This window comes from Adiantum capillus-veneris, chromosome 16 (assembly GCF_014529385.1).
Source record: "Adiantum capillus-veneris isolate H3 chromosome 16, ASM1452938v2, whole genome shotgun sequence".
NCBI classification, from domain to species: domain Eukaryota; kingdom Viridiplantae; phylum Streptophyta; class Polypodiopsida; order Polypodiales; family Pteridaceae; genus Adiantum; species Adiantum capillus-veneris.
This window is the reverse complement of record NC_140946.1, coordinates 46,182,192-46,207,584: the sequence shown is the minus strand read 5'-3', so window position 1 is coordinate 46,207,584 and position 25,393 is coordinate 46,182,192. Positions and strand designations below refer to the sequence as shown.

The window sequence follows — 25,393 nt, the reverse complement described above, 5'->3', positions numbered from 1 at the left end:
GTCGCGGCAGCCATTGCTCATGATAGTGCATCTGTCTTTGCTTAGAAGGGAGAGAATCTTCAAGAATACTAGTGGTCAATTGAGAGGGCCTTGGACTAGGGTCCTGGTGGTGGACCAGATCCGATTGTGATGATATTAGTGATGCCAATCCTTATCCATGAGGGCGTGAAGGTAGAGGAAGCTAATGCCAAGGATGGCACCGTGCCAGATCCTCCACTGAGAGCCAGGAGTTTCAAATAGTTCTCACAATTATTCAAGATTCCATTAAGAAAGACCCCAAAAAATACCACAAAATGAAGCACACTTGTGGGTATTTTTGGAGAGACTACCACTGAAGTGCACCGCCTTTACCAGATGCAAGCTAATGAAATTCTAATATTCCTTGCAATTAATGTGAATGACTCAGTGACCAAAAGCAAGTTTGACAATATTTATGGTTGTCGTCATTCCTTGCCTGACCGTCTCTAAGGGCTATAGATGTCATGATTAGTGGGAAGGTTGTTGTTGTCTGTGACTATGGTGATGCTGGCAAACGGTGTGCTGCAGCCATGAAGGCTCAAGTAGTAATCACTGGGATTGCAAGCTCTCATGGAGGGTCTATCTGTCTTGACATTAGAGGATGAGGTCGAGGCTGTAGATTTTTTGTAACTACTACTGGAAATAAGGATATTATTATGGCTAGCCACATGAGAAAGATGAAGAACAACGCTACTGTCTGCAACATTGATCATTTCGATAATGAGATAGACATGCATGGTTTGGAAACTTACCTCGGGCCTCAAACTGATCACTTGATCCTCTCTAAAACAAAAACAGACATCATTGTGCTGGCAGGAGGGCATCATTGTGTTGGATCCTCCCTGAAAGAAAGACGCATATCATTGTGCTGGCAGAGGGACATTGATGAATTTGAGACATGCAACTGGACACCCCAGCACTTACTTGTTCATTTGTCAGTAGTCCAATAGAGGGGCTTACTTCTAGGACACCAGAAGGCTCTAGTTGACGTCCTTATGTCATTCTCCATCCATGTCACATTTCATGATGAGCATCTGGTCTGTTTCCCTCGTTTCAAACCCATGATTGTCCCAAGCAACATCAGACACGCTATCATCGTCCCTCTGAATCAAAAACAGCAATTGGGAAATACCAACAACTTTGGAATTTAGACACTTTAGCCACATGCATCTGCAGTAATCGATCAAAGCTACACAAGCGCACACAGATGTGCACCCCTCTTCGAACATACATGCATGGTACCATATGCTTTCAACTTGAAGATGGGAAAAATTCCTAGAGATTGAGCTGTTAGTTGGACTGAAAGATAAATGGGGCACCTATTTTCCCAAGTCACCAAGTTCTAGGCTGTGAAAACTTTTTGTGTCACCTTTAAAGCTACCGAAGTAGACATCATAGACCTTAACTGGAAACATGCATGTTAGAGATCTGCAACAATGTTATTGAGATAATAAATATCCAAGAGACTTGAACTGCCACTAAAAACAAGGTATCCTCTTGCAAAATGACCCACATACTTGCATCCATGCATACATACATATGCTGTGAAGAAAAGTCAATGACAGTATTGGGGCAACGATCCACTACATAAACTTGGACACTCGTGTAGACCAGTCTAGAGAATCATACTTTAGCAGTACATTGAAGTGATTTGCACAAGAGAGATAATACTTCTACAATAACCTCATCCGGCTTTTTATAATCTGAGATGTGATGATGCCATGCTCCTTCACAAATGAGGTGACTACTCAGTTAGAGTTGTTGAATGAAAGGAAGCCTGGCACATATGCAAAGCAAGTATTATATGTGTTTTCCCCAAGCATCTGGACGAGAAGGTTGCTGCTCTGCATCTGGCCAAGGTTGGTACCAAGCTAATCAAACTGTCCAAGGATCAAGCTGCATACATCAATGTTGATGTGGAAGGCCTTACAAGCCAGCTCACTACCGCTATTGGGACAGACATACTTGATCTGATTAGAGTAGGGCAAGCTTAAACTTGAACAAATTCAAGCCGCACCTGGCTTGCAGCTCTTGTGTGAGGGCTTTAGGATTGCAGAGCTAGAGCACAGAGGTTGAGCAGAGAGAGGAGTTGGAGGTTGAGGAGGTTGGTGAGAAAGGGGTGGAGCTGGAGTACGGAGGGTGAGGGCCAGGAGGAGGTAGAGCAAAGGCACTTTGTGTAGGGTGTTGCAGCAGGTGGAGACCAGGAAAAATACATCCTACAATTGCAAGAAAACCCTTGTTAGTAGCAGTAGCAAACCTACTCCTTTCCTCCCTTACTACACCATACTGGTGACCTTGATAAAGATAGGAGCATTGTGGTTATAGAAACAAAAATCATGCAAGCAGAAAGCTCAGTAGCCAGAGGGTTTATGTAGGTATGTAATTGTGGAGGGGAAACCCAATCTGCGTGTGGGTAGGTCTCTCATCTCCCTCACTTCCATTCAAGGGAGGAGCTTATCCACAAAGCGATCAAACTACTCTCATATATGCCTTCGTTAAGAGATCGATAAGCTTTGCTTATTGAAGGCCGACCTAGGGTTTGTTGCTTGCACTTTGTCCTCACATGAGAGAGAGAGAGAGAGAGAGAGAGAGAGAGAGAGAGAGAGAGATTAATTTCGCAGACTTGCTAGCACAAAAGTAAATTCCTTACTTTTGCAGCTTCGATGCAATCATAACCCTCCCACCGTTCATGAAAGCACCCCCCCTCCCCCTTCTCTTCCGCCTCCTTCTCCCTTCCTCTTTGCGCTTCTAGTTGGCCTTCTCCTCTGCTTCCTATATGGATCTACCCCGGGCCTGAGTTCACCTCAACATCTATGCCCATGTCACGTGACACATCCAACCCCATGTGTCCGTGGACAAGCTACAGCATAACAGGGTTAAGTCAGTCCAGTCAGTCTAGATTAGAAGTGATCTCTCACTTTTGTGAGTCTATTCGTAGACCGTGCATGCCCAGTCACTTAGCATACATGCATATCCTCTGGTTGCACACAGCATGATCATCGGTATTCCCATTAGAATCAGTTAGGGGATTTTTCCAGTGATTTTAGCCTATTTTCCCTATTTTTGACATTTTTCACTTATTAATTTAAGTGACTTTCCAACAAAAGTAGGTAGGGAAATTTTGTTGAGTTTGTATATAAGCAAACCAAAGCTAGCACTCTCGGACAGATGAGCAAGGACCACAACAGGCCCCTAGGCAGCAGGTACTCCCTCTCTCTCAGCAAGAACCCCTCAGCACCATAAGCACTTAGTGTTTTCCCATACCCTCAACACCCACATTTAGCCTAGCGTTTTGTCATCGCCCTCAAGCCCCTAGCCCTGGCGTTTTCAGTTCCCCTCATCGCCAACACTTCCAGATACCTAGCGTTTTCACTAACGCTACAGATACTGCCAGCGTTTTTCATTTTCAGCCTTCGGTGAAGCGGGTAGTTCAGCGTTTTCAACCTCACGGATAGCAGCAGATTCAGCCCTAGACATTGCAGAAGAACCCTATTTCCAGCCCTCAAAAATGCAGCCAAAACAGCGTTTTCAGCAGCCCCGAATCATCCCCATAATTTCAGCCATAGCGTTTTTATGGACAGCAGATAGAAGGTCGCAGATTTCAGCCCCTAAGTCATCGTCGTCATCCCCACCATCGTCACCGACATAGTCCCAAGTTACATCAGTTTTCATGCATCGTCATTGTACCACTTTGTGCAATCAATAGTAGACCACTCTCGCCGACGAGAGTGGGGCCTTTGGAGGAGGGTTTTACAACGTCTCTGGTGTCGTATCTCTCTTCTCTCTTTCTCTCAGTCTCATACACTTGCACGCACAATATCCATCCACTTTGTTCGTGATCACAGCACTCTCCATAAAGAACGGAAGGCTCTACCTTCCATAAGAACTAAAAGGAACCTTGAGCAAATATGGATCACTCATCTTGACAAAATACAACATTCATTCCGCAGCACCTTACATTGGTATCAGAGCTTTGGCAATGTTCTGTATCACTCAAGGAAAGAACCACAAGAACCACAAGACTTTTTTTTTGCTTGTTTCGGTCGCACGAACCCAAGTTCGCTTGGGCGTGTCGATTCCTAATCGTGTTTTTTGAAGAGTGACAAGAATCCCAAGAAAGAAGGGCTTGTTCAACTTCCCCTTGTGTCTCTTTTCACTCATTGAGAGCGGACCGTGCACTTAGGCCTAAGGCCGGCCAATCAAGTGAGGTGGGAAATAGCAACCTTGGTGTGAGCGCAAGGCCGCTAAGGGGTGCGCCCGCGGAAAAGAGTAGAACTCGGGTGAAGAGAAGATCCTTCTCAAACGCGATTTGCAAGCAAAAGAAAACCTCAAGAACCTCAAGAATCTCAAGCCCCTCAAGAACCCAAGTTCCTCGTGAACTTAAGAACCAAAGATCATAGTGCATGGTCGTCACCCGAAGCGGAATGGATACTTCGCATACAGGTGATGAGCATGAGAGAGGCGACGAAGGGTTCTCCCCACTAGGAGATTTTCCAAACCTCCCTCTTCGCCATCTACGCCACGAGTTGGACCCACGTCTATGGAGGAGATAGTCAAGTCGATGTTGGACATGATGGCACAACAACAAGAAACGAATCGAGTTGCGTTGGCACAACTCGCAAGCAAAGCAGAACAACAAGAAGCTAAGGATCGCGAGCGCGACAAAAGAAACGCAAGAATTGCCGCACAACAAGAAGAAAATCGCATTGCTTTAGAACGCGAACGCGACGCACGAAAAGAAAGAAAAGAACTAAGAAAGGAGGAAGCGGCAGCACGAAGCGCGGCCTTGGAGATCGAGCGAGAGACTCAAAGAGAAATACGAACTCAAGAATTGGTTCGGCAGGTACTTGCCTCAAAATCCAAACCACCCAAGGATCGTGGGAGTTCATCAAGTGGCGCAAGCCACGATTCGGATTCCAACAACCCGGTCACAAAGAAGTTGACTTTCAGTAAGTATGATGGTAAGATGGATGCTACGGTTATTCATTCTTGGTTGCATCAATTTAATGCTTATTTTGCGACAACTAAGAAGACAAGAAATAGCAAAGTTTTGACGGCCGCTATGTACCTTGCCGGTGATGCCATCAATTGGTACCACGCATGGCAAGAGGCACAGCTAGCCGCGCACCTAGAGGAGGCCGACGAATTCACGCCCCTTTCCTTCAATTGGGCTGATTTCCAAGACAAGCTCAAGGCGCGGTTTATGCCACCTCAGTACCTCGCACGATTGAAGGACGATTGGCGCGCTCTCAAGCAAAATGGTATGCCGGTTATGTCTTTCTCTAATCGTGTTTTGCAACTAGGTACCCAATTACGCAAGTCGGATGATGAACGCAAAGAGGCATTTCTTTTTGGATTGGACGAGTATATCAAGTACGATGTTGAGGTGCTCCATCCAATCGATCTTAACAAGGCGGTAGCGATTGCTCTCGCACAGGAGATGAAGCACAACAAGAGAAAGCCTAAGGAGAACAAGACTTCCACAAGTACCTCGCAGACTTCTCAGAACCCTCAGAACGGTAGCACCTTTGAATCTGCCTCAATGAGGGGTTGCTGATGGCCACCAAGGGGTAGATCTCGGGCTGATTTGTGCTCTTGATGTGAGGAATGAAGGGCAGAAAATACAGATGATGATAGAGCCAATAATGGAAAGCAATGGGAGCACTTGATGCGGCGAGGAAATGGCCGAAAAGAGGCTCAATGGGCTGCCAAAGGTCCATGCTGCAGGGAGAACTTTGAGTTAGTGAATGGGATGCTTTTCCGGCGAGGAAAAGGGCTGAAAATTCAAAAACGGTTAAATGTCGCAAGAGCATTGGTTAAGCCAAAAGGCATCACCCAAAACTCAAATAACCCAAAAGTCGTCCGAAAAGCTGTCTTGTAGACATCTCCTGGCGCTATCCTAATCTGATGATATCCACTCTTCAAGTCAATCCTGCTAAAGCACGAGGATCCCTGTAACCTGTCGAGTGTATCATCGATCCTAGGAATCAGAAATCTGTTCTTGATGGTGCTTTCGTTGAGAGTGTTATAATCGATGCACATTCTCCAAGATCCGTCTTTCTTCAAAACCAACAACACTGGAGAGCAATACGGTGAAGTACTAGGCTGGACAAGACCCTTTTCCAAGAGGTCCTTCACTTGGTTCATAATCTTTTCATTCTGTACTCGACTCACACGGTAAGGTGGCCGATTCGGTGGCGTGCTTCCACGTATCAGATCAATGGTTTGATCTTCAGGCCCTCTGAAAAGCAATCGGCATGAGTGTGGAGAAAAAATCTTGGCGTTCTTTTGATCGGGTCAAAACATATTCAACCTTTATCCATCGTTCAGTTCTCTTCCAAAAGAATGAGTAAGAAACTAAAGTTCATCAAGTACAATCTCTAAGTCCTTCATTTATCAAAGTCGCTTTCTCGGCCCGGTAGTCAACCACGGCGTAGTTCTTGTGGTACCAAGGGATCCCGAGTAGAACGTCACTCGCGTGCCCTGAACACCCCTCATTGCAAACAAAGTTTGCCAATGCTCGGTGTAATGGCAACATCCCATCCGGGTGCCAGTCGAACTACCTCCGCCTATGGCGTCAGTCTGTTGGGCGCAATTACCAAATCGAGCCGCCAATTCCAAGTGAAAAGAAGTTGGCCTTGGCTCCTTCAAAAGAGCTTCCTGATCCTTCACTTTGCCCCAAAAGCCGCAAAGTTTGTACTTTCATTCATTAGATTCAGTGCAGGTCCCACCCCATGTGGTACCAGTTCTGCTTTTCTATCTGCCTTTTCTGCCACATTCCTCAGCCGCTCTCGAACTCTCAGACCTGTCATCGTCTTTATCATTCTGTTCTTTCTGTGCCTTATTAGGGCACTTCGCGGAGATATGTCCCGGTTCCCCGCATCCAAAGCACTTCCCCTCTCTGATGAAGCGAGCTCTCTCCTTAGGAGTAAGCTTGGGTCGTGCATCATTTTTCTCTGGGTTGCTCTTTTTCTTTCTACTTTCATTCCCAGAAGTCTATTCGGCTCGTTGTGTCATGGCCTCATCTGTGGGGTAGGTCAGATTACCAGAGTGAATGGCAAAGCCCCGCTTCGCATGACTCATCAACTCCTGAATAGAAGCTGACTTCTGTTCCAAGCAGTGATCTCGGATCTCTGTAGGTAGACCCAAGGTAAACTGCTCAATCTGTTCTCTGAACGAGATCTTCTTGAATGAAGAAAAAGAGCTCCAGAATCTTTCACAATAAGAATTCACTGTATCGCTCTTCGTCATCCGGAGATGGTTCCAAGCAGCTCGTATATCTCGCTCAAACTCTTGAGTCAACCAAGAAGAAATAAAAAGCCTCTTGAATTTCAACCATGTAACTGGCACAGTCTTGCTTAATAGAAGCGTGGACCACCAAGTGCGAGCATTCCCCTTAAAATAAGAGGCAGCTCTCCGAATCTTGGAGTGCTCTGAAAAGCGTCCTCCCGCGAAAGCGATGTCAAACTGTTGTATAAAAGACAAAGCCTTCGAAGCATCTGAGTATCCTGAGAAAGTATCAAACTTGATCGAGTGGCCACCTTCCTTAAACTCTCGGACTTTCTTGCTTTTATCTTTGAGAAAGTCATACTGGTTGGCTTTGTAAAAATTCTTCTTGTTCGCATAAAACTTTCCATGATCAGAATCTGAGCTGTCTGTAGACAAGTCCTCAGTAGAACTATCAGTCTCTAGGTGAGATGTAGCCTTCTTTGCCTTTTTCTTGCCCTTTCCGAAGCTTTGTTTCTTGCTTCGCTTTTTACCTTTTCTGTCTTCTTCGCTCGAATCCGAGGAGCTGGAAGAACTATCAGAAGAAGAAGAAGAAGAACTGGGTACTCCTTCAAATCGAACACGCTTCTTCTGTTTCTTTGCCTTGTCAAAAGTCGACTGACGACCCAAATAACCTGGAAAGTCAGTGCTTTTCTTCTGCTTTTTGCCGTGCTTTTTGGCTTTCTTTTGCGCGTCAAAAAGCTGAGCAATCCGTGCATCAACCAGTTCCTTCTCCGTATATTTTCTTGGAGGCAGAAGGTTTCTTGAGAGCGGGTTTCGGGAGTGGTGTTGTGGTTCTCTGCCACTCCATTTGTACCTCTTCCAAAGAGGTCTGGTTCATATATTTTGCCATCTTCGGATCCTTGGCAAAATTGAGCATCATCTTTGTTGCATCGCCAATCAATTGACGACGCTCCATCTCTCTTTGCGCCGCCTGAGTAGGCCGAGGCGGGCCATACTCTCTGTCTGAATCTTCGTTGTGATCCCAGCCTGCATCTCCAGATGCAAAGGGAGTCGACTGATCATTGCCTGAAGCCATAGGTGCCGCGGAAAAAAAGTTCGGGGATCGGATTTCCCGTAGAAGAGAAATCGGCCGTGCTCTGATACCACTGTAACAGACTTGGACACTCCAAGTCAAGAATCAACCGCGACAGCACCAAATAACCACTTCAAAACAATTCACAGATCACAATAGATTTGCACTGGCCCGGCGGAGTTCCGTGCCTAGAGATATTGGCCCCAAAGACTGGCGCCCCTTTCGGTATTTCTTTTTGTATTAATCAATCATCAAAGTACAAGAGAGCGGTTAGGGTTTCACTCTCAGACTCTGCGTCCAAATGCTCTGAGAAGTGAGGCCCTCACCACTAATTTAAAGGTTACAAGGGATGCCCGAAAGCAGAGCCCCAAAAGCTTGAAAGCAAAAACAGATTCTCTCTCTCTCTCAATGAGTCAGTAAAAAGCAAGTTCTCTTTTTCTCTTTCTTTCTCCCAAATCAAAGCGAAAAGCTGAGATTTGCGTCGCTCAAATTAGGGTTTGCAAGAATTTTAGGGTTTCTGGCAAAAATTAGGGTTTGCAAGAATTTTAGGATTTCTGGCAAAAATTAGGGTTTCTGTTGTCCGCCACGTCATCACTTTGCAACATTCAACCCGCAAATTCGACGTGCACTTTTGGAACAGGCATATAGCTAAAGCAAAGGCCTCAAGGTAAACCAAAAACCAAACCAAAAGCAATAGTATCTTAGGAATATTTGCCAGGTCCTCCTCTTCCATCCACTTTGCATCAAGATTGAACAATGCATGAACTAGTATCTGATGAATATTTGCCAGGTCCTCCTCTTCCATCCACTTTGCATCAAGACTGGACAATGCATGAACTAGTATCTGAGGAGTATTTGCCAAGTCCTCTTCTTCCATCCGCTTTGCATCAAGACTGGACAATGCCTGAACTTGACCAAATACCTGTGGACCAGCTTACCCTTCATTTTCCTTTCCTTGTGCACTAGGACCTAATCATGTATAAGAATCTCCTCAGTTTCCTCTACCTTTGCTTACTCCTTTGGCTCCTTGCCTTATGATACCTCAACCATGAAAGGTCTCAATAGACATACATGAAAAGCATTGTGAACCTTCCAAGTATCTAGCAACCTTAGTCTAAAGGAAACATTGTGAACCTTCCAAGTATCTAGCATCCTCAGTCTGAAGGACACATTATGATCTTTTCCGAAACCTTCTTGAAAGGTGTCTTCCACCCAATGCCATATCTAAAATAATTAGAGAAGCTCAACTTTACAAACTTGGTATTGATGGTATTCTCAAAGGTGTATTCCGACTGGTGTGTCAGAACCAAGGTAATCAGAGAAGCTCATGCTGGTACCTCTGGTGAACAGCTCTTAGCACAAATAACTCATAAAACCATACTGCAACCTTGGATGTGGTGGTTATGCAAGAAATTGTACAATTGTAAAATAATGAATAAACCAACTGCCACTAATACGACGCCACTAACTACCATCAAACTGCTCGAGGGACTCATGAAGTGGGGCATGAACTTCATGGAATCATCCAAACAACTGACACCCAGGAAGCATTGGTATATTGCTGCAGCTACTTGTTATGTCAGTAAATGGGTCAAAGTCAAGGCATTTGGCTAATTAATTGTCAGTTTGTATGTCTAATCAAAATAGTTGCAGATCACGGAAGCCAATCATCGATGAAACTAAGCAAGTCCTAACAAAGGAATTCATTATTAAGCATTCAAAATCCACAACATATTGACCTAGATGCAATGAGCAGGCTGCAAGCACAAACAAGACACTGAAGAATATTCTGACAAAGAAGAACCTCGACTGGATCTGAAGTTTCAGACAGCACTTTTTTTTTTTTCCCGAGAAAAAGATCCTTCTATTAGTTAATGAAACTGCCCATAGGGCTACAACCACCTCTTCGAGAGAGGGCTACAACAACCATGAAGGGGAGACTCTCCCAATAAAAAAACAGCATATGTACAATGGGGCTAGATCAAGAAATGGGAGGAGGGAAAAGCCACACAAGTGGACGGTAGTGCCATCTGAGTACACCCTGGACCATGGTGAAAAAAGGCCCAGGACGCCAGAGTTGAAGGAAGGCCTCTCTACGCTCCCGCATGCGGTCGGAGCTGCCTTGGAGTCTCTCTAGCTGTCCTCTAAGAGTGTGGATCAGCTCTAGCCAAACATCGCGAACAGTCTCTGCAGGTGGTACAGGGCGAGCCTCAAAGATGCGGAAACAGCGGGTCCGCCAGATGAACCATAGAAGTTTCAGACAGCACTATCGGCTTACAGAATTGTTTACGAGGTTACAACAGGCCTAGCCCCATTTAAGATGGTCTATGAAATTGATGCCGTTGTAATTCTTCAGTACCTCTAGAGAATTGTGTTTCACGTACCCAGAAGGAAGAATAGAACAATATCAGCATTAACTACATGGCCAAAGCTCCATTCCCGTAAGAGGAAAATGGCAGCTTCACTACGAGGACAACCAATACCAGAGATAGCTAGCATCTTCTACGCTTTGAGATTACGTCCCATATCACAAAAGTTAAAAACGCTTTTGGCCCTAAAGTTTTCACATATTTCAAAGCTACATTATTTTGAAATACTAATACAAGCTACATTATTTGGAACGGTGTACATGAAAATGTTGTAAGCTCCACGTTCTTTGATTCTTAACAGGTTTGACAAACACATCTGTCATCAGCAGCAGCACACCTACCAGACAGTGCTATGCAGCACTGCCATGTGGCAACAGGCAGCCAGGTCCAGCAGTGCAGCTGAAAAGTAAATGAATTGCAGCTAACAAGACAAAGCAGGCTTCACGAAACGAGATTGTAAATCAACAAGCAAATTTTGATCATCTACCAGAAAAGTCATCAAACTCACACCCCCTTGGCAGACACCTTTTCAACTCAACCATGTTTACTCGATATAGAGATACCGCAAAGAGTGACAGTTTCCAGGTTTGTGCTTCCCTAAACGTAGCAAGCTTGATTCACTTGTGTTCACGAGAAATATCCTGTTTTCTGTCCTTTTCTGTTCCTGTGGTTGTGTGTTTGAAGATATTATGAGCAAGCACCTCTCAAGCAAGTGTTGTTGCTTTCAATATTTGTGTAATTTACGGACAAAACACTTTTTCTAAACTAAAAACAGGAGTTCATTCCAGCGTGTGCATTTTAATAAAGCAGACCTTAAGATAGATGAAATATTCAAAATGAATCAAAAATAAGGGCAGAGCTGCATGTTAAAAGCATTATAACCAAGAAAAATGCATTAAAAAATAAGGGCAGGGATGCATGTTAAAAGCATTCTAACCGAGAAAAATGTACCTGAGTATGCCATGTCTCTGGATCATGTTCACTCATCACGCTGACCCCTTTACCATCTGGATCATCCTTACTCGGACTAACTATCCACGGCACTCGATCAAGATCAACAAAAACATCATCAGACCAGCAGAGCCCCTTCCTGCACATCATGCTAATTCTATGCCACTTTGCAGCTTTCCACCAGCTTTGTTCAAAATTCCTGTAAACATCATAAGCGGCAGCCCTCTCAATCTTACAATGTAAGTCATGCCACGGTTGTCTTGGGCCACTGCTGTCAGCTTTCTACATGTAAACATTTTAATAAGCTTCAAGATGATAGGACAACAAACATACAAAAGGCCGCAGCAGATCAGCTATACGTACTGAAAATGTAGGGCTGTGAAAATCATCTGCAAAAGTTGTACTCAAGTCCTTAAAAAGAGGGTGTTCAGGTGTATCAAATCGTCCATCACAAAGATCTAGGCCTCCAATGAACGCAACGAGCCGTCTTGTGTTTCCAGGGCCTTGAGCATCGACAATCACAAGCTTTTGATGATGCATATAAAGAGTTCCTACAACCTTACATCCATAAAACAATAAACCACATCAAAAATGAGATTCCGGTGCTTACTCCTAACCCTGTTTAGCCTAGCTTCAAATTCCCCTTCATAAAGTGTGTGTTCTGATTGTCAGAACCAGATCTGGCTCCACTTGAAAGCATGCTTCATACCAATCTAATCCTGTGCAAATTTGTGATGCTTGCTAACAAAGAAAACAGACAGAATCTGTGTGCACTGAAAGGCTGTATCTGTGCTTTTTGGCCTGCCCAAAGGGCTAAGGCCATAGTGATGGGTTCCCTTTTTTCTTAATGAAAAAGGAAGGGTGTTTTTTAAAAATATAGATTTTTTTGCTTGGTTAGTTCCAAGAACAAACACTCATTGTAAATATTTTTGAAGATAGAGCTTTGCAAACACCCATTACAAGGATTTTTTTGGCCCGAGGAGTAAGGCCTGGAGACACTCATTATAGATGTAGACTATAGAAAACACTCATTACGAGGATTGAAGACAGGAGAGGTCCCTCCCCCTTTCCTTTCCCCTGTGTGAACAACCAGACGGTGGAAGAGTGCAAAACACCTCTCCTCCACCCGGAAGTTGGCGGTTTACTTCCTTTCTTCCACCTCCCCACTGTGAACCCACCCTTAGCTGCACCAGAAGATGATTTGCCTCTGTTTGCTTTCAAAGAATCTACTCTAGAATTAGGTGCACCAGATGCTTTGGCTCTCCTTGCTTTCAAAGAATCTATTCTAGAGGACCCCTTGGGCGAGGTTGGGTGCTCTCTCATCTTGGAGCAACACGAGCAATATCTCGTACTGCTCCTGGAGTCATGGGCCGGCGTGGCTTGCAATCAAATGAGCAGAGTAATCTCATTGGAGCTACCAGAGCTGCAGCTTCAAGGCTCCATCTCCCCTTCTTTGGGTTCCTTGCCTTTTCTGGGCTTTCTCAACCTTTCCTCCAATCAGCTCTCAGCTTCCATCCCTGACGAATTGAGCTCATGTCCTCGTTTGAGCACAATCGATCTGCATCGAACCTCCTCTCTGGCCCCATTCCATCCCAACTTGGCCAGCTCTCCTTTCTGACCATACTTCATCTGGGACAAAACCAGCTCACTGGCATTATACCACATGAGTTTGGCAACATCCAGAGACTAGCTGTCTTAATTCTATTCGACAACCACCTCTCTTGGCCCATCCCCTCTTCCCTCGGCAATGTGTGTGTGTGTGTGTGTGTGTGTGTGTGTGTGTGTGTGTGTGAGAGAGAGAGAGAGAGAGAGAGAGAGAGAGAAATCTCTATGCACTGTCAGTGTGCCCTCCCTTGTCCCGCTCATCTACCCTACCTGCCCTCGCCAGCTCCCCGCCACCGTTAATCCCCTCCTTTTTTTCGACTGCACCCGGGCCCCCAACCCCTGGCTGCTCTTGCTGCAGCAACGTCCGTCCCCACCCCTAACAACTCGTCCTTTGCCCGTGCTCTGCAAGCCCAAGCCAAGGCACCCAATCTTTGCCTCCCACCTCCCTCGCCTCCTGCGCAGAGAAAGAGAGAAACTTATTTTATTTTCCAAGACGGAGCCGTGGGTTTAGAAGTGAGGCCGAGGCCGTGGCGGGAGGGAAGAGTAGCGCACTGGAAACCGAAGGAAGTTGAGCGCATCAGCAGCAAATGTGCTGCCGACAGCTCCACAAACAGAAGCCCTCCGCTTCCGCCTTGCCATCTTTGGCTTTGAGTGCCACCTTCCTCACCACTGCCGCCTCTTACGCTCCACTCTGGCCTCGGTTCGCGCACTGTTGCTGACACTACTGCGCCACTACTACCCCTGCATATAGCTTCCATTCCGCCCCTTTGCATGTCCTTTTCTGCCTGTGGCCGCGTTGTGCACTATCCGCCTCTGTCACTCCTCCTCCTAAACCTCTACCGCATGTCACACCTTCACGAACAGCTCCCCTGTTTTGGCTTTGCCCTCAGTTTGGCACGCTGCTATTTCTTTGGTCAGCGAGTTTATTGTAGCGTACCCTCTCTTCGCCCGCTCACTCACACAAGCCCATACACACACTCCACAAATTTCACATTAGCTAACCACATTACCACACGTACATTCAAGTTACCCTTACACAGTCATTCACACACGTTCATGCTCACACCTTACACACACACAGTCAATTGCACGCGATCATGCTCTTACTTGATCTCAGGGTTTTGGGAGGTGAGGTGGAGAAGGGTCTTTCGGTTTGTGTGAAGCTATCTCGGCCAATACATCTAGGAGACCACTATGTTTCCCTTGCAACCATTGTTGCTCCATTGCCCCTCGTCTCTTGCCACTTCTCTCTCTCTCTCTCTCTCTCTCTCTCTCTCTCTCTCTCTCTCTCTACTTGTGGGTCCAAGTGGCGGCGTTCCCTGCTGTCGATCAACACGAGCTGGCGCGCTCATTGTTTGAAGCTCTCTCTCTCTCTCTCTCTCTCTCTCTCTCTCTCTCTCTCTCTCTCAAATTGTAGTTCTTAGAGAGAGAAGTGCTCCAAAATCTAAGGCATTGAGCAATAAACAAGTTATTACAACACCACAGTAGCCTATCACCTGATGTCCATTCTTTGAGATGACGCATTGTAGACAGTGCTCGAAAAAAACCTAGGCTTAGTGTAATCCCACTTAGAAATTTTTAAATTTATCTCTAAATTTTATATTTGAAGGTGAAAAAACCTACAAAATTTTGAAAAATTAGTGTAATTCGGTGTATAAACCTTCAAATTTTGTCAATTTACCTCTGTTGTTTCACATATGTAGGTTTGCCAAGTTTTTGGAAAAAACAAAATCGAGCACTGGTTGTAGACTACTTGGTGCACAATTACCTATTTTACTTATGAAGTGAATCTAAAATTGATACAATTATTTAGATCGTGGAAATGGTATATTGGGTAGGCCTTATCATTTCATCACTTGATTACATGTTGATCATGGTGGGTATAAGCACAACAAATTCCTATGGCAGGCCTCGTGATTTTATCACTTTTTTCGCTCTTGTTGAAATGCCATTAACTGCATTGTAGCATCCAAACCGCATGCAAAAAACACCTGAACCACTTACTGGTACTAGAAGATCAACCCTATGAAAGAATTCTAACCATGTACATTGCACACCCACTAATGCATTCGCTCCATGAACCATGACGAACAGAATCACCATTATGGGAGCTGAAATGCCCATATAGTACTCAAGGGCATAGTTGCCAAGACACTCATTTCTTCGAATCAAGAAACTTATAAAACATTCAATGAAAACTTCTCTTGAAACGTTTCAGAGAGGTCCATGGTCTTGTCCATGTGTTACTTTGATTGAAGTTTCCAACTTCAAAGTGAGTTTTTGATCTCATAGCCTTTTTATGTTGTTTTGTGTCTACATATGTTATGATTATAAGATGTACGCATACATATATACAGCTTGATCTTGACAAAACTTCCATTGTGGCATTTCATAAACTAGTGAAACCATTTCGGAACTTTTGAAACTCGTTTTCGAGGCACAAAAAAAGCCTTAATGGCACCATGTGTGCATTGGCGTGATCTAGGGCTGTCTAAAGAATTTCCCTGGCATCAATGTTGAGGCCATCAAGGACCCCACATGGCCAACTCGCCCTTGAATTTTTTTCCAGCAACCCACCTTGTGTGTTCCGAGTCCCATTTGCGTCACTACCAAAAATTGACACTCGTGATACTACACTCACTCACATTAGCACCTTCATCACATAATTAAGACATAATTTTGAGCATAGAAACAATTTAAAAAAGCACATTACATGAGCCAAGATACTATATTTTATCAAGGATGGAATGTATAAATGAATCATGCATAGGCATACATCGACTTTGTTTGGTTACATATGACGTGAAAATGCATGTAGTGTCTCAAGCCTCTTCTTCTGCACATTTCTTCCTCCTATTCTTTTTGTTATCTTTGCCAGATCCTCCTCACCACTATCCAAGGCAAGAGCACATGTTGTAAGGAGGTTTCCACTGTAGTGACCTCCAAAAGTGAGGACCGCTGCTTCCACACTCACAAGAATGCACTTGTTAGCATTCATTGTAAGGGATTCATCACACATGCGTGCACTAAGGGCCTTGCATTTCAGTCACTGCTTTGCTTGAGTGGTCGAGGTGGATGAATCGCATGCCATGTGAGTTGAAGCAGGGGAGGTAGTGCCATAAGGAACTATCATAGCTAGTGGATGCTAACCTTACGCCACCCATTGTGCCCTACAAACTGGTTCACTTGGATTGCAGTCTGTAGTACAACAAGATTCAATTTTAAGTTAGCAACTTGCAACCATGCAAGAAGCACTAGTGTAGGATGCAACTTACCAAGCTTTAATCATCATTCTCCACAAGGGTTTGTCCTACAATATTGATGCTCCCAAGTCTCTTGCATCAGCATGTTGCATAGTTAGTTCTCTATGTTGTTGGAAGGCGCTTTTTGACACTAGGTTGTACTCCTCTTCAACACTCTTTATATCAACAAGAGCTACAACCACATTCTCACAGATGATTGTAGGATACGTAATCAAGCTTGGTTGAGAGAGTGAAATCTTGTTATAGGTCAAGCTTTGTGCATATGGGGGTCCTCTTGATGGTCTCGCCTCCGCATTGCCCATTTGGGCTAAGGCTGGGCTAAGGCCAAAAGCACCTCATCCTCTCTAAGACCTAATACCTTGCATATATCATCTAAGAAAAGGAACTCCGCCCCCTCTACCAAGATAGGGAGAAGCCTCTCCACGTCTAAATCCGGCACAATGTCCACCACGTCGTTCCCTTCAATCATGCCATACATGTCTTCCACATGGTCCACCCCTTGCAACATCACTAGTGCCATGGAGGCATATTGTGCCTCTGACAAAAAATCCCCCTAGTCATCATCGTCATGGTCAGTTACCATGGTTGCCTCATGCACTTTCTCTTTTCCTTTCTTGGTGGGCCAATTTCCTCGGCTCGCATGCAATAACAAGCACATGGCCAATTTCCTCGGCCAACTTAAGGATTAGTTGCCTATGTTTCCTTCCACAAGGTCCATGATATCCTCATCTTCTTCTTCACCAAAATCTTTTCTTGTCAACCCCTTGACAAATTGTGCCAAGTAGAACCTAAAGTTCTTGCCTCCTTGCATATGTACTTGATGTAGTCAAGGGGACCCATCTATCCAGAGAATTCGGGAATACTACAGTGTACTTCTTGACATGCACATGCATGTATTCCAAAACCTTGTTGAATGCCTCCAGATGAAGTTGTGCTACCATGGATACCATGTCGATATGGCAAGAAAAAATGGGGGTGTAGACCAAGGAATCAAACCGACACTTTTCTAGCTGCTGGAGTAGGGCAGTGTGTGTGATAGCCATGGCGCATGCAAAAGTGTGACACGGAAAAGAAGAAGAAGGGGGTGTTGTGCAGCAGCTTGTGGGTGACTAAAATGAGGTCAATCTAGCTAGAAGTCACTTTTATAGCTATAACTTATGATTTTTGAACGTCAAAAACTTTTAAAAAATATAACAAAAATCCTAAACAACTTGAACAATCACCCATAAAGTTGGTATCGTTCAAACCTTAAATGTTGTGATAGAGATTGCACCATGACAAATAAAATACTGTAAAATAATTTCTTTGCATTGAATTGGTTGAGTACAATTGTTCGTATTACATGGGCTATGGTTGGTTCATAATTATAACTCTTGGGAAGTGAATTCAGACAAAGAAGGAGCGAGGACATAAACGAAGGAAGTCCACTAGAAGTGAATCTTCTACAGAGGAAAGCTCCAGCTATAGTTCCAATTCAACATCATCAAAAAGTAACCAAAAGACAAAAGGGAAAGGAAAGAATAAGGGATCTTGGACCAAGAAAATAGAAGAGATGTCCAAGTAGATTGCTGAAATGGCAAAGACCAGACCCTCGGTAAAAAAGACAGAGTATGGTGCTCGAGGTGCAGATCAAAGGATCACAGAATTGATGAATGTTCACAATGCACGTATTGTAAAGATTATGGGCACATATGGAACAATTGCGGCATCAAAATACATCACTTCAAGTAAGGGAAAGGTTTGTCAATGATTGCAATTAGGAACCTTGAAGCACCCAAGGCAGAAGGAACCAATGGGTCAAAGGAACATGAAACTGGTACCATCACTGATGTTGGTAGGGGGAGGTACCAAGGGGGAGTTGGCAAAGGCAGGGACATGGGTGACTTCTCAAAGAGAAACATGAACTGTTATACATCTGGGAAGTATGGCCACTTCTCAACACAGTGTTCAGACGCTTCAAAGCTAGAGGCAGTAGACCCGAAGGCACTAGAACCAGTACTAGTACGGGTTGTGACCAGGAGCAAGGAGGTAATTATTGAAGAAATACTAGTAGAAGAAAACAATCAAATTGTGGAAGCTAAGAAATGGGAAAAACAGAGAGCTGTTAGAAGGCCAAGGGCAAGGAAAAGGTAGTTGACGAATGGCAAGAGCAAAGGGAGTTTGCAACAAAAATCACTGTAAATTTAGCCAAGAAACTTCCAAAACAACCCAAATGTTCTGATGCCAGAACAATACAAAAGCTACCACCCCAACCTTAAAAAATTCAGAAGGATGAGGCACCATCTGGGTTGGGAGAGTCTATGATAGCTGCAGTAATGAGCTTGGCCAATGAAGTTCAGCAAGTCAAAGAAGACTTAAGTGAAGTTGGCATAAAGGAACTTAAGAAAGGCGAGGCAAAAGGTCAGACTCGGGTTTTGTCAATCGCCAATTTAAAAACTGCATGGAATTGTGAAGATACGAATGATAAAGCTTCCAGTTCAGACAACAGCTCTGGTAATGAGCAAGACGAAGTATACATCAAAGTATGTGAGAGAATCCAAAAATTGACTATAGAGCTAGATGACATCAAACGGACATTACCAATAGCTGTGAAGTTCATAAAGCAGAAAAGAAAGGTGGAAGATGAGTCCAGAGTAGTAGATTTGGTAGCCATTCACGATGATGAGGTCCCAGTGATTCAAATTGCCTACAAACTTAGGAGGCAATGGGAACCATTGTCAAGTGTCATTCTAGATGGGAGAGTTGGAGTGAATATTCTTGGAGAGCATCTAAGGCAGAAGGTAGGAATAATAGAGATGAAGCCAGTCCCATTCAGAGTAAGAATGGACCACAGAGTGGTTCAAGCTACTAGTCTTATAGAAAACATGCAAATCAGAGTCAAAAAGGAGAAATTCAAAACCATCATTTGGTATTAGACGTACAGGGAGCTTATGGAATGTTGTTGGGCAGACCATGGCTCATAATTGCTGGGGCCATTTATGACTATGCCAATCAGACTTTGACTATTCAAGGGTTGAGCAGGAGGATTGAGATTAAGACTGATAATACAAGAAGCTGGTAAAAGGCATTGACGCTAGAAGAGTTGTGTAAGAATGAACAAATGCTTGATTCCATGAACATATTTCCTCTAATAGAGATTGATCTCAGTGCAATACTCATGGACTAAGTAGGGTTATCCTCCCTTCCCTCTTGTCAATTGGAAAACCCCAAATCCTTACAACATTAATCCTCTCCGTGGTAGCCAGATATGCCTAAATCCCATCTCAAAGAGGGATTTGTTAACCATTCATACTCAATTGTATGAGCATATCCACTCTTAGTACTCTTGCATAATAACTCAAAAGATGTTGTCAAGAATTTTTATGGATGAGCATAAAGTCACTAAGTCATGCCAAAAATCTTGTCCACTAGCCTCATATATATATGTATACATAGCCTTACAAGTCTTGGAAGTGACCATGTAAAATTCATGTACAAAGGCGTGATTTTTCCAATCTTGAATGTTGATGTTTTGGGTTTTTCGAGTCCCCAAGACATGGTTTTTAATGAATATTTTCAGCCGTGCTTTATAGCTCGTGAATCAGACTTGTACATCATGAGTTATGAACATCCGAAGTGAGCGGTCTCAACTTAGAAAGTGATTGCGGGTGCATGCAACAAAGGCAACTGGGAAACTTGATGATTGGAATTAGAAATGCTAAGGTTTAAGAATTCTCAAAGTAGCTGAGGACTTGGGCTCCAAGCCGTGTGTTACAGTGTGTCATTCGATGATCGGAGCAGCAAGTTATGCTTGGGGAAAGTTTGTTCGAGAAGCTCTCCTGCTTTGAGGGGAATCTGAAATTTGTGGGCACAAGGGATGTGGGAGGATTGAGGAGGAGGTTGCCATGTGGCGGGGGATTATCCCACATGGGAAGGGAAAAGTGAAAGGTGGGGGGTATATAGCCTAAAAGGGGAGCCCATTATGGGTGTATCACCTTGCGAGAAGCTCTCAAGGCTTGCTATGGAGGAGCTCGTGGGCTCATGGGGAGGGAGGTAGCACATTTTTGGATTCCCACCAGCTGAACAGGCGCCTAGACACTCATTTTGGTCCACTGGACACTTTTTCCCACCCGCTCCCTTGGTCAAAAGGTCACCGGTTGCCCATTTCATGCCCAATTTGAGCCCAAAAAAGGACCAATAAAAAGGAGTCTTGCAAGGAAGCCTTGTTGGCTAAGGAGAGAGAAAAATATTTGGGGATAAAAGATAAGAAATTCCCCCATTTTAGAGCTGCAAAACCTGTACAATTTCTAGACAGCTCATTTTTTAGCAAGAAAGAGTACACCCCCATGTTCGAGTGGCCATAACTCTTTCATCTCTCATCTATTTTTTGCCTATGGATACTCTACAGACATCTCCATGAGATGAGCTTTGTCATGATTTCCTCGATTTATCCTAGTTTTGAGTGTACTCCATGCTTGAAGGGTTTTTCATAAATCTTTACAGGTGTTTATCGCAGGTGTTTTCGACGGTGCAATAGTTCTTCCTTCCGAAGGTGTGATTTGTGCAAGGCTATAGAGGTACTTGTGTTTCTTGTTGTTTGCATGCTAACATCATTCTGGTGCCCCCACAGAGAAGCAAGTGCTCCTATGCTCCAATTCCTATGAAATATGTCTATTATGTAGGCAGAGAATGTAAAAGGGATGTGCGTCCTTATGGACAACCGCCTATGTATGTGCAAATTGTGGACATCACTTGAGGTGGTCGTATAATTGGATTGCAGCCTTTGGAGGGTCGTGAGGTTTTGTGAAGTCAAGAACTGGGGGCTAGGTTACCTAGTGTGAGGTGGATTAGGTACTGGAGTGATCCATCGACATCCCTTGAGCTTTCAACGTCACATGTAAGTGTTTTTTGTGGCAATCAAACATGGGAGACGAGTTCCCACAGTTTCATGGACTGCCTAATGAGAATGCATAGACTTTTATTGGAAAATTGGAAGTCGATTGCTTACTGCAAAATATACTAGACCAAGCTATATTGTTGTGGCTGCTGCAATGTAGTTTACAGTATGAGGCAAAAGTTTGGTTACACAACCATGAAGAGTTGGTGCATGCACAAACTCCAGGGGTGGATATGGAATCGTGTGAAGCAAGCTTTCCTGGCATAATACAGATCCATTGAATTACTTGATGAAGTTTGGCATGAAATTTTGGGATACACTCAAAAGATGAATGAAAGTGTTGATGATTTTGTCATGCAGTTCACCCGTTTATGGGATAAATGGGCACGAGCTTTGGGAAATGAAATCCCTCCATCCATGTTAAAAAAGGATCGTTTTGTGGCAAACTTAAAAGAAAGTTTGAAGTTCAAAGTTGAGCTAAAAAGGCCCGCCACCTTTGAGGAAGCAGTCACTATCACCAGGGAGAAAGAATGGAAGGCTCAAAGACTCAATGGGTATGGGAAAGCAGTCCCTATGCAAAGTAATGGTGGCCAAAATGAGGGAAATCGGGTAGAGGCGAGAACCCAACTTGCTCAAAGGGTTACTAATACTGAACAGTTACAACAGCAAAATATGCAAGACATGATGACCAGGATGCAGGATTTGCGACTCAGTGTTCTTGGAGGTGGTTGTGGTTGCGGTCGTGGTCGTGGTAGAGGAGTTGCCTAGGAATATGAAGCTCAGGCTAATGCAAATGCGGGTCGTGGACAAGGCATCTTGGAGCAGCAACAGAGGTTCATCCCTACCTATTATAACTGTGGTGAACTTGGTCATATCAACACTTATTGTTCAAAGCCAACAAGGATGGGAGGTGATATGTTTCCACTGCCCAATAGATTCCTAACATGGCTAATGATTATGCATTGTATATACGATGAGATCAAGGTACTAAATAGGAAAATCAGGCCTCAACCTATGGTGGTCATGTGGGTATTGTACGGGTTGAAAAGAAAGAAGCATATATGCTGCCCATAGGCAAAAGAGAGAGGGAAGTCTATGCCGCTCCAGGTCCTAGCAAAAATAAAGGGAAAGAGAAAGAGGGTAAAGATGAAAATTCCAAGAGGAAGAGAAGACCTCGTAGACGGTTTGAAGTAGCAGATTTACCTCTAGGAGAAGGTCAAACAACTTACAGTTTAAAAGAAGACCTGATTGGGAGGAAAGTAGATTGTACTTTTGGACAGTTGATGAATATGTTGCCCAAACTCAAGAGGCAGTGGAAGTCATTAGTGAATCCAGAGAAAGAGCCAAAGCATGGCCAAGTCAGAGTGTTGGTTGTGGGAGAGTTACCTGACATTTGTCCTGTGGTGAACGCTTGGCACAAAGGTGTGGGCATGGGAGAGGCCTACATTGATGAAGGTGCTCAATTTTGTGTGATCACACAGTCGTATGTCGAGAGATTGGGTCTCATTACATGCGAAAGCTCTGGGTTTCAGATTTGACAAGCAAACCATGCCAAAGTGAAGTGTTTGGGTCTGATAATGTATTTGGAAGTTGAAGTCTTTAACGTGAAGGTTATAGTAGACTTTCATGTTATGCCAACTGGCCTGTGAGCTTTTCCTCTCATTTTGGGACGACATTGATTGAGAACTGTTGGTGCCGCGCAAGATTGGGGCAAGGGCACAATGTGTGTGTATGGTAGGAAGGGTGAAAAGAGGGTGTTTGATATGACTACCAAGCAACCTATGGCACTAGAAGATGTGAGTGAGAATGATGAATCCAAAGTTACCAGTGAAGATAGTTCTGAAGATTCAAAAAGTGGCTCTGCTTCCAGTTTCAGTGATGAGGGCGAAGCGCCATTCTTGTTGTTGGACAAGGAGAAGAAAGAAGTTGGTGAAGTATTGCAAGTGTCAAGGAATATAAATGCTTCAAACCGTTTAGAGCAACTTGAAGAATTGATGCAGCCTAAACAGGAATTGCCAGTGAAGAAAGAGTTGTTTCAAAATATGATGAGTATTGATTTGACACAAGGGGAAAGAAGGGAGTACTTAACAGTGTTGGACAGGTTTCCAAATCTTTTTATCACTTCATATCGAGAAATAAGGGGTTTTGTTGGAAATCCTGTGAAGATCGAGCTAGTTGAAGGGGCAAAGCCAATACGACAAAAATTAAGAAGGATGGGTACGGAGCAAATGAATGCTTTAAAGGAAGAAGTGGATAACTTTTGGATGAATGGTTCATTGTGCCAATTGATAATGTTGAATGGGTGATCCGTGTAGTGGTCACTCCAAAGAAAGATGGGTGTTGGAGAGTGTGTGTTGATTACAAGCCATTAAATGCAGTGACCAAAAAAGATCCTTACCCTTTGCCTTTCATTGATGCATTGGCTGGTTTTGAAAGATACAGTGTCTGTGATGGTTATTCAGGATATTTTCAGCTTACCTTGCTCCTGAAGACCAAAAAAAGACTACTTTTATCACGTCATGGGGTTGTTTCTACTTTTGTTGCCTTCCTTTTGGGTTGACAAATGGGCCTGGAGCTTTTGAAAGAAAAGTGGATTGGGTCCTTGCCCCGTTCCTCGAAAAGTTTGTCAAAGGAGTCATAGATGATTTCTGTGTATACAGTTCAATGAAAGAGCATGTTCAAAAGCTTGAAATGACTTTTGCAAGGTATGATGAATGCGGGGGTCAGTTGAACCCTAAGAAAAGTCATTTGGTGCAGCACAGGGTGAAGCTTCTTGGACATGTGATTTCAAAGAATGGGATTGAAGCAGAGTTAAAAAAAGTGGAGGCTTTGTTGTTGTTGTCATCTCCAAAAGATACCAAACAGTTGGACACTTTCATATAGAAGGTTAAATATATGTCTTGTTTCATACCTTTGGCATCACAACTATTGTATCCATTGCAGCAAGCATTTAAAAATGATCCCTTGGAGTGGTCTTGTGACTGTGATGATGTTTTTGATAGAGTCAAAGAGGTTTTGAGTACTCTACTAATTATGCAAGCTCCTGACTGGGAAAAGGAGTTTTATGTTAACCCATAATGGGAGATGATGCTATTGGGGCCATGTTGTTTCAAAAAGGGAAGGAATCTCAATATAAGAAGCCTGTTCATTATGCCAACAGAGTGAAGACTCCTCATGAAAGAGATTACTCTGAAATCAAATTGGTGATGACCAGTATGGTTTGTGCTTGTAGACAATTCAGGCGTTACTTGTTGCAAAAGTCGTTCACTTTTCTTACCAGTTATTCATTGCTTCCTCAGTTGTTCAATAATTCAAATATATCAAAAACGATGATGAAATGGGTTATTGAACTTCAAGAGTTTCACTTCACTTTTTTGGTAGAAGAGAGTACTCGGGCTACTTTGGCAAGTTTACTCACTTATAAAGATACTCCTATTTTGGTTAAGGAAGAGATGGTGCGAAAGAAGAAAGTCGAGACTCTTGCCATCTCTGATGCTTCAGTGTTATATTTTGATGGCTCTTATCGAAGAAGTCATGATGCTACTATGGGAGGCATTGTCATTTATAATGCACAAGAAAACTTGTAAGGAAGCAAGGGCTGAAACTTGATGCAAAAAATAACAATGAAGCAAAGTACATGGCTCTTAAAGGTGGTTTGCACATTTGTTTACAGTTGGGAATTAGACGCTTGCAGATCAAAGGAGATGCCTTGTTGGTCATGAAGCAAGTATTGTTACCATATACATGTGGTAGTGATGTGTGTGAACACACTAGGACCACCCGAGCATTTTTCCCCTCTTTAGGAGGTTTTTTCCCCCGTGCATTGTATATACACCCATCACTCTATGGCTATCTATCTTTCCATTACACACTAAGTAATACACTCTCTATTACATGCCTTAAGCTTCCTTCGTCTTCTCAAGCTGTGTGTGTTTTCTTGCAACCCTAATTCATACAACTGGTATCAGAGAAGGTTGCGTCCTCATGAGCTTAGTTGCTAGCAGCTTCA

General features: G+C 43.8%; 1 protein-coding gene across 1 annotated transcript; it reads right to left on the bottom strand.

Moving 5' to 3' along the window:
* Positions 1-449: 449 nt before the first annotated feature.
* LOC147438963 (uncharacterized) lies at positions 450-14,300 on the bottom strand. Its single transcript, XM_086484918.1, has 7 exons — positions 12,819-14,300; positions 12,251-12,301; positions 12,004-12,143; positions 11,641-11,922; positions 2,036-2,234; positions 943-1,010; positions 450-860 (listed from the first exon to the last, which is right to left on the bottom strand). The coding sequence occupies exons 1-7, from the start codon at positions 12,961-12,963 to the stop codon at positions 465-467; spliced, it is 1,281 nt and encodes a 426-aa protein (XP_086341044.1). The 5' UTR covers positions 12,964-14,300; the 3' UTR covers positions 450-464.
* Between the last annotated feature and the right edge of the window lie 11,093 nt (positions 14,301-25,393).